The sequence below is a fragment of the Myiozetetes cayanensis genome, unplaced genomic scaffold (assembly GCF_022539395.1).
Source record: "Myiozetetes cayanensis isolate MyiCay16 unplaced genomic scaffold, myiCay2020 scf7, whole genome shotgun sequence".
Lineage (NCBI taxonomy): Eukaryota > Metazoa > Chordata > Aves > Passeriformes > Tyrannidae > Myiozetetes > Myiozetetes cayanensis.
Genome location: NW_026087964.1, coordinates 52,111,210 through 52,120,206, shown reverse-complemented (window position 1 = coordinate 52,120,206; position 8,997 = coordinate 52,111,210). Strand labels below are relative to the sequence as shown.

At 39.6% G+C, this 8,997-nt stretch overlaps 1 protein-coding gene across 1 annotated transcript in view; it reads right to left on the bottom strand.

Annotated features, from left to right (window-relative positions):
* Positions 1-5,361: 5,361 nt before the first annotated feature.
* TECRL (trans-2,3-enoyl-CoA reductase like) overlaps positions 5,362-8,997 on the bottom strand; it is a 63,631-nt gene continuing 59,995 nt past the window's right edge. Inside the window, exons 10-11 of the mRNA XM_050338800.1 lie at positions 8,647-8,692; positions 5,362-7,093 (exon numbers count right to left, since the gene is read on the bottom strand). Coding sequence (XP_050194757.1) covers positions 6,966-7,093; positions 8,647-8,692 — 174 coding nt within the window. The 3' untranslated portion in view covers positions 5,362-6,965. The remainder of the gene's footprint in view (positions 7,094-8,646; positions 8,693-8,997) is intronic.

Here is an 8,997-nt window from a genome sequence, read left to right as displayed (position 1 = left end):
AGAGATTTCACCACCACACACCTAAAAACTCTCCTCCTTGCCTTCAGCTGGAAGGTGCAAACTTGGCCTCAGCAAACACCCTGCTGCTTTTGCAAAAGGCCCATTGAGCCATTAACCCTTTAGCATTTCGTTCTCTCACATTCCCTGCAAGTCCCTCAGGTGATTATAGTGTGTGAGTGAGAATTATTCTCAAATTAGTATTTCCAAACCAAGTGCAAAAATGCTCGAGGTAAAGCTTCTGGCAAATATTTGCATGTGATCAGAATATATTACCTGCTTATTTAATTTCAGATCCACAATCAAGATCACCTTTATTAGATTGTAGTGAATCTTTATTACACTGCCTTCTCCTGGGATAGGTGGCCAAGGCACTGAACCCCTGAGGAGAAGCCAATTCTCTAATTACTATAGCCCTGTTCAGTTTGTCTCTGTATCCATAAAAGCACAATATCCATCTTTGTTTTATCTACTAGGGCCCGCTGAATAAGAAAGCATGTCAAACATGTACTTGAGAGTGTTGCTGCTTCTGTTGTTCCAGATTTATGATTTCACAGTAAGACACTGATGCAAACCTGGAAGAATTACCTGTGCTTTTGCAGAGAGGAGTCCCTGAGTAGCTTCAGCCCTGCAGAGGTCAGGAGCAAAGGAAGCAAGGAGAGGTGTTTTGAAGTTAGGGCTCAGGTAGAGCCAGGTATTGCAATTCACTGCTTCAAGATTTAGTTCTGTACTTTGCAACTGGACTAGGGTGGGATGTTTGGCAAGTCTCTGAACATGGCTGAACATTGTTCTTCATGTGGTTATTGGAAGGATATTCTGAAAATGGCAGCAAAAAAATCAGGCGTATGTGGGGCAACAGGGCTGAAATTGGTTTACAGTGTACAAATAGATTCTTCATCCTCAGTGTTTTGAAATCAAGTGCTTTTCCTGTGACATAGCTGTGTATATCAAAGCTCTAATAGGTAAATAATTAAGAGTTTGAATGAAAGGCGTACAAGTCCAGTTCAAAGCACCTTCTGCAAAGAGATGATGTAAACCAGAGGGTGGAAGAATATAGTGTTTGTATATGTGACAAATATTCCCTCTTGGTTCAAGAATAGGTACTTTGTTTTTCATTAGATGCGATATTGGAGATGTGTCATCTTTAATCCATTTCTTTCAAGCTTGGTTGTCAGAAAGAGTGAAATTTCTTTCAAAAAAGACATAGCTGCTAATCCCTAAAAGCACACTGGAACCACATTCTTGTTCTTCCAAATTTCTAATCAACGTTTCCTTCTGCAAGGATGCCCTTGAACTTTGGAAATGGCTTCATATTATTAATAGAAAAGGTAAAAAGTACTTTTTATTTCTGTTCCTGTCTTGAGGAGAGGGACACCTTTTTAAATATTTGTTTGCTTTGTGACAGTGTCACAGTTTCACCAGCCAGCTGAAAACTCATAAACTTTTCAGTATGAATAGAAGGGAAAAAATGATTGATGTGGTCTGTTTTCTCTGGAGCCTGTCCTGTAGTGCTTTAAGAGTCCCCAAATGGTGGAACTTGTAATTTTGAAGCAAAAGCCTTTTCCCATTGAGTATGGCCAGGTACTTGAAACAAGGAAAGGGATACTGGTAGACATATATTTCTTTTTCACAGGAAGAATACTCTATGTTAGGAAGAAACTGACTAACAATCAGATTTCTTTGACAAAAGATATGGTTCACTTTTTTATACATAGAATTCATTAGTATTACTGAATACTCTTGCATATTTCTTTTATTATAAATGATTTCCTCATACTTGGTTCCTCAATCTTCAAAGGTTTTAGAAGTTAGATAGAAGCAGGTACATGTTAGAAGCCTGGGTAATGTGGAGGTGTTAATATGTGGTAGATGTTTTTTAATCTAAGCACATGTATTTCAGGAACCATTAACTTTTCTTTTTATAAAGAGGTCTTAGATTGATTATTACATTCCAAGGAAATTCAATGTGGATTTTTTCAGTTGCACAGTGAACAACACTCCTCACCTGGACAACTGCTTGTCCAGTCGGACAGAGGAAAAAATTAATGCTTTCTCAGATGTCCTCACAGGGCAGAGCAGGGTGAAAGCCAATCTCTGGTTTGCCAGACAAAGGAATAACCAAACACAAGGACCATGGCCAGGACCAGCTGTGGGACAGCTCAGCTCTCGGTTCTGCTTTCCACAGAAAGAGTTTCAGTTTTAGTTGCAGATGGCTGAAGATGTGCAGACACCATTAAAATCAACATTCTTCTGTGATGCTAAACTTGTGTGATGTGAAAAGCCCCTTTAATTGTATCTATACAGCAGCCTCTGTGCACTCACCTATGATAAACCAGGCCTTTCATGAAAAAATATTGTTCATATAGATACTAATCTGTGTTCAATGACAGCACAACACTTCATCTGCATTTATTCATCGAACACTGGGATAGGCATACAGTGTGTTTCTCTAAAAGCTTCCATGAACGTTAATGACAGGGAATATCACTTGTAGGCAAAACTTGTGCATAGGAAAATATGGAACAGGAAAGTCAATAAAGCACCATGTGAAAAATATTAGCTTGCTGAAAAACTCTTTATGGTTTGAAATAATTTTTAGTTCAGCAGAACTTGTTAAAACTATAAATAGATAAACAGTCTCTTGCTTTCCTATAGCTTTTTTCCTCTTATAGTGAGCTTTAGAAGTTTCACATTCGGTGATTTTTATTTTATTATATTTAGCTATCACTGCAAGCTCTCTTTCAGAGAACTACTTTGATAGTAGGCTGTTTTATCTCAGTTCCTAGTGTGATAAAAGCCAATTTAGAGTCACTTACTTTATACAAAACAATGGAAAATACAAGATATTCTGATGATAATAGCATCTTTAAAAAAAAGGATGACCATCTGCCGTTACTCACTTCTACTTTCAGTGTCCTTTTGAGCTCCCCTTTCCCTATGGAAAGACAAAATCACTGAGATCATTTCCAGTCCTGTCAGTTGCGAGGATGTGGTAACCATCTTATAAGACAAACATATGGCTGGGTCTTAAGGGCTTTTTCAAACTGGGAATCCGAATATAGGCTGCCAAGTTGTGTACAGAAGCATCTGCCACGTTGGTTCCCCATCACAACACCTCCCTGCACTACCAGGAAGCCTGAGCTGGTGCCTGCTCTTTTCCAGGTTGGCATTTCATGGCAAGAGCTAGTCACAAAAATCCAGGTGTGCGTATCTGAAGGCTTAAATTTAGGCTCAGATTCAGGATCCTGAATTTGAAAGTCTTGGGAATAATTTGGGAAAGACGAGACTTGCCCATCTGGAGGGTCACAGCAGAAACCCAGCTGTAATCTGCAGGGTGATCTGACACGGAGGGACCCGGATGTTGGGCAGTCTCTCCAGGTAGACCAGGGAGTGATTATTTTGGGATACGCTTTGAGCCCACTGGCTGAGTAATGCCATTCACACAGTCCTTATTGGCAGGCCAAGAAAGATCTATTCATACTCCATCTGATTTATTTTTACACAGTTCATGACAGAACTGTTGCCTAGTAGCCCCAAAGTGTCTGTATCTTGCTTTCTTTGTGATTTCTTGGCTTAGGTGGCTTAGCTCCTGAGGACTGTTAAGCAGGAATTGCTCCAATACATGGGACAGCATGAGCTCCTCACAGCTAACCAGAATGTGTCTCCAGCTTCAACCACTTGATTGTTCTGCTGTACAGTGTTGCTGCCTCCTGCCTTTCATGAGAAATGTTGTAATTTGCCTCACAAGCAGTTAGGAAGGCTTTGGTGCTGACAGAAGCCACAGGGCAGCTCACACTGCCCTGGGAGCAACAGCATGGGCAGAGCACTGTAGGGAGGAGATTTACTGCCCTGTGTTCAGTCAGCTTTCCAAATACAGAAACTGAGGAGAACAGCATCAGAAAGGGATTTAGCTCAAAGGCACAAATCAGGTTTTGTTGTAAGTAGTGAATTTTATGGCCCTCATGGAGAAGCAGCATTGCAAAATGTAATTCACATTGTCCTAATTATTTTCCCTTCTCCATGGACACCAATGCCTTCAGTTCACCGGAGTGGTGCCATCCTTTGCAATGCCTTGGAAGCAGCTTCACATGAAAAGTACTGAGTTGCATCTGATGGCTCATATTGGAGGTTGACTCCTTCCCTTTGACCTTGAAACACGGCAGCATTCTGGCAGTGGGGTGGCCTTGCCCATGCCTTCCTTCTACTGAGGGCTCTGAAAAAAGTAGGTCTGTGCTTAAGAGGAAATATAGCCAAAGGAATTTGCAGTTGACCATTTACTTCCTCATCAACCCCTAATACAAAAAATACCAGTATAGAGAGAGCTTGATAAGGTATTTTTCCCAGGCAATCAGCACAATTATGACAAACTTTCTCATGAAAATGTTTGTGTGAGGACAATTGTTTTTGTTCAAAAATGCGCATGGGGCTCGTGGGCTTAAATTACTGATTAGGTGATCATAGGTTTTTATATACTAATACTTAATTTTTGCCTTTTTTTTTTTTCCCTTTGCCTGGGCTTCTTGTGTTTTGGGTTTTTTCTAAAAGCAAGGCATCCAATGTGTTTAGCAAAACAAAGACTGACCATTTTTATATACTTTTAGTTTTAAAAACTCCCCATTCCAGGAAGTTAACTTACCTGTTCTAGTCACACAGAACTTGCCCTGAAAATCAGAGAAGGCAGTGTAATAGAGAAAGATCTGTGAAGGTGCAGGAAGTTAGATTTATTGCCATTTGTGAAGCCACTTAACACTGTTCAGAGCAGTTTTAGCTCATCAGCACCACACTGATGAATCTCAAAATATCTTATCATGTGTATCTGAGACAGCCTTCTGCGATGGATCTTCCCTTGTTCTTACCTAGTGTTTGCTCTCACCCTACTTTACTTTACTTACTCTACTTTAAAACTTCAGTCATTTACTACAAGAGCTAAAACCCTTCTCCTCCCCATCCCATCTACTGACCAACCAATTAAGAAACAGCTTAAACAATTCCTGAAGTACTTCCTTTGCCTAAGCTATCTGTAGGAACCATATTCCTAGCCATCAGAATCACACTGGAAATATGCCTTGAGCAGACTTATAGCTGCAGCCATTGCAATCAAGAAATTAATAGATAAGTAACTAATTTTGGTAAGTTGCCCTCTCACATGGACTATTTTAAACTTGAAGATTGATAAAATGAGACATTTCATAAACATGAAATTAAAAGAATCCCCTGTAGCTACATTAATAAAAACAGACAACAGTCTTGACTCACGCATTTAACACTGCCTGGAAAAAAAAAAGTTTTAAAAATATTGCTAAGTATGCGATTATAGAGTACAGAAAATAATTTTTCAAAAATAGATCTTTATTAGCAGTCTGGGTTAGAGAAGTGGATATTCACTTTGATTAGGGTTTTTCCATTGAGAGGAATAAAAATTTTAGGTGTTCACAGGTTACAAGTTTAAAAATATGGAAAGTGATCTATTTACATTACAAAGATGAAATTGAGTTACAGTGGCTAATAGTGTAAGTGTTGCAAGTTAGACATTAGATGAGGGATATGAACCCAATTTACTGGGCAAATTAACTTTGTTAGAACACTTAAGCTGGTGCAAAGATAATGGCGCCTTTAGGAGACAAACTGCCTTCCTTGCCTGTGTACACTACAGTGTTTCTCTAATGATTATAAAGTTCTTCAGGCAAGCTTTTTCACCAGCCTAAGGGAGCCAAAAGACATTGAAAAATGTGCAGCAGAAATAGAATGAAAACAGGACTTAATGCCCTAACTCTCCGTATCTTAATACCTGCTGAGGCAGCTCTGGTTTTTCTGCTCTGTATAACTAAAGTTGTCCTTCTGCATGACATGGATGCCACTGATTTGCAAATGGAGCTACACAGTGTTTTCAGGACTTGAATACAAGCCTAGAGAATCCCTTAGAAATAATGTCCTGGAAAGCAAAGTAGCAGATAGAGCCCGACCAAACTGAAGGGGAGCTGAAGCCTTTCAGCAGTGTCCATCTGAGGCAGTTCAAATATGGACAGAAATGCATTTGGCAGGATCGCTTTCCTTTTTCAATAACAAGCTGTTCTCTGGTTCACCTTGTGCCCACGGATTTCACAGTGCCTGATACAAGTAAGGTGAACAGTGTCTGGATGCAGTCGGCCACTGAACAAGGAGATCTTAACATGCTTTTTAGATCAAAAAGTCTTCTGCTATTTCCAGACTGTTCAATAGGAAAGGGAGACAGACTTAAGTGATGTACCCAAGGTCATGCCTCAAATTAGTAGCAAAATGGGGAGCACCTCACAAATAGTCCCCTTCTGAAATTGTGGAGATGATCTGCCTATCTGAAAATAAAAGCAAGTTAGACCTCTTCGCAGTGATCAATTTAAGCCAATTTGTATTGAACAATTTGATATGAAATTTGATTTAAAAAAAAAAAAAAAAGAAAAAAGAAAGAAAAACCTTGTGAAGCTGGACTAAATGGTGTTCACAGCAAAGCGGTCATCCTTTGATGTGACGGTTTAGAGGAGCTGAGGCAGAATGTGCTGGTTTTGTGCAGTTTAATAGAGATAAGGCTGTGAAACATCTTCTGATGCAAAAATTCAAGACTCTTGTCAACATTTAACTCTGAACCTTAAAATTACCAGACCTGAATGCATGCAGATGAGTTGTGTTCATTAATTGCAACAGCATCTGTGCCCACTTACACCAGCTAAATATCTAACATTCAATATAAGCAGTTTTCTTGTCCCTTTCCAATTAGCTCCATTACAGAAAATCTAATTAAATTATATCTTTAGAAGGAACCAAGAATTCAAGAGCTGTATTTTTGCACTTAATTAAAAGCTCTTCTTCTTGAACTGTGAATTGTCTGAAAAAGATATCCAGTAGTTCTTCCTCTGATCCACTTGGTTACTCAACGAAATGGCTCCGAGTTGGCTCTTGAACTGTACACTTGGGCTCCAACTCTTATGAAGATCTCAGAAGATGATAGGAATCATAGCTGCTTTTCTCCGCACTTCTGGATAAAATCTCTTCAGATACAGCTTGTGTTTCTTTTGGGCCCAGAGAGACATCTGGATGACCATCAGGAAAGCAAAAATGCCAACTACCAATGAAAAAGATTTAAAGAAAAAGATCATGTGTCTTCTTTCCATGCCTGTTTCTGTGAATACAGTAGGGTTTATGTAAATGTTTGCAGTCTCTTCTGTGGGCAGAGACAACTCTGTCCTGACTCTCAGCCTTGCAGTTGCTCATACACCATAGCCTGAGGCTCATCCTCAGCATCAGAGTTCACACAGATGATGTTCACATCTGTTAGACACACATGTATCACCTACAACTTCACCATAACTCACAAGGCCTCCTTGGCCATGATGGCATCTCAACACAGAATTACCCATGGCCTCTCACAACTATTTTTCTGGTTTGCTTTTGGACCACAGTACTTCTTTGTTTTTACCTCTGGCTCCCAACCATAACAGGGAGCTGTTCTGTAACATCCGGCTCTGGGGAAAGAGAGCTTGGCCCTGGAGCAAGTAGGCAGTAGCTGCCTGATTTAGTTGCCTGGCAGTAGTCTCAAAAAGTCGAACATCTACAGACTTCCCAGGACCCTGCTGTAGTTGTCAGGAGCCAGAAAGTGGATCTTGGTTACCTCTCCCTTCAGGTTGAGTGGCACCAAGTGGGGGATGATTTTACTAGCTCATTTGGCAAATTCATTATCCTTTCTTCCTTAAATAAGATAGTGAAACAGAAACATTTATTTGGCATCTGCTCGAGTTATGTCTGGGACAATTACAGCAAGAAGGAGAGTGCTTCATATGTTACTGCTCCTGCCACTGTAGGGACAGCCCTACAATGTCCCCAGACTTTCAGATAATTTCCATATCAGAGCCTAAAGCACAAAAATGTTTCATCTTTTCAAACAAAATTTAAAGTTTAATCTTTGCATGATGCAATTTAACCCACTTTTGAAATTCATTGCTTTTTCATTTGTAAACCAAGTGGGGCTACTTTTTGCAAGTAGTTTTTATGTGTTTCTATTTTGAAAAGATAAAATAATTAAAAAGTGACTGTTTTAGAAAGCTTAGTTTCAGGAACCATATCTTTATGAGTATTTAGGTCTCTAAGGATGCAGGAAAGTACTGAACAAGAGTCACAAACACTGCTGAGGTGGCTACAGTTATGGGCTGGCTGCCTGATACATGTAAACAGGGAAATGGTACCAAGAATATGTGTGCCCTTCCTGTTTTTGAAATTCTACATTAGTGGGTTTTCTTTTCCCTGTTAGAAGTATTGTTCCAGGTTTACAATGCAAAGAAGTTTTCCTATATCAAAAATGACTGACTGTAAATGAAGAATACTGACTTTTTTTTTTTTTCTCAATTTCAAAGTCTACTTTCACTATGGAAATGGAAGGAACAGTAATATGTCACAAAAAATAGAGAGCTGGTTTGGATCAAATAAGGTGTTGCAGTAGTGTTCACGCTCTCCACAGCTTTCTGAGGGTAGCACTTTGAAGGTTTACACAGATATCTCACTAGGGGAATTTGATGGCAATATTTCATATGTTATAAATTTTTTTTGGCAAATTTTATATTTCCAGAATTCACTTCCACAAACAACACTTCAGATGCTGTCTTCATTCTGTTTCAAACTTACCTGGCAGAGTTTGTGTCATCACTGTGAAACTAATCCAAGACCCAGCCTGTTGCAAAGAAAAAGGCACTGTAAGTTGTATATTTTTTGTAAAGCAAAATGTCAAGTTTTCAAAAGCTATCCCCTGAGAAAGAGTGTGGTACTTGTACTTGAAATGGGAGAGGGAAAATAGCTAGAAATGAACTCCCCAGTGTACTGGGTGGGGTGAAGAGATGGATAGTAAATCCTTGGATCACTGGGGAGTCTGTAGTGGAGGGAAATAAAACCAAGAGCCATAATAGTGATGTGAGGGAAGAGAAGGGTCTGGTGGAGAAATATTTGTGGGAGCAAGGAGACTGACATACAGAACACCAT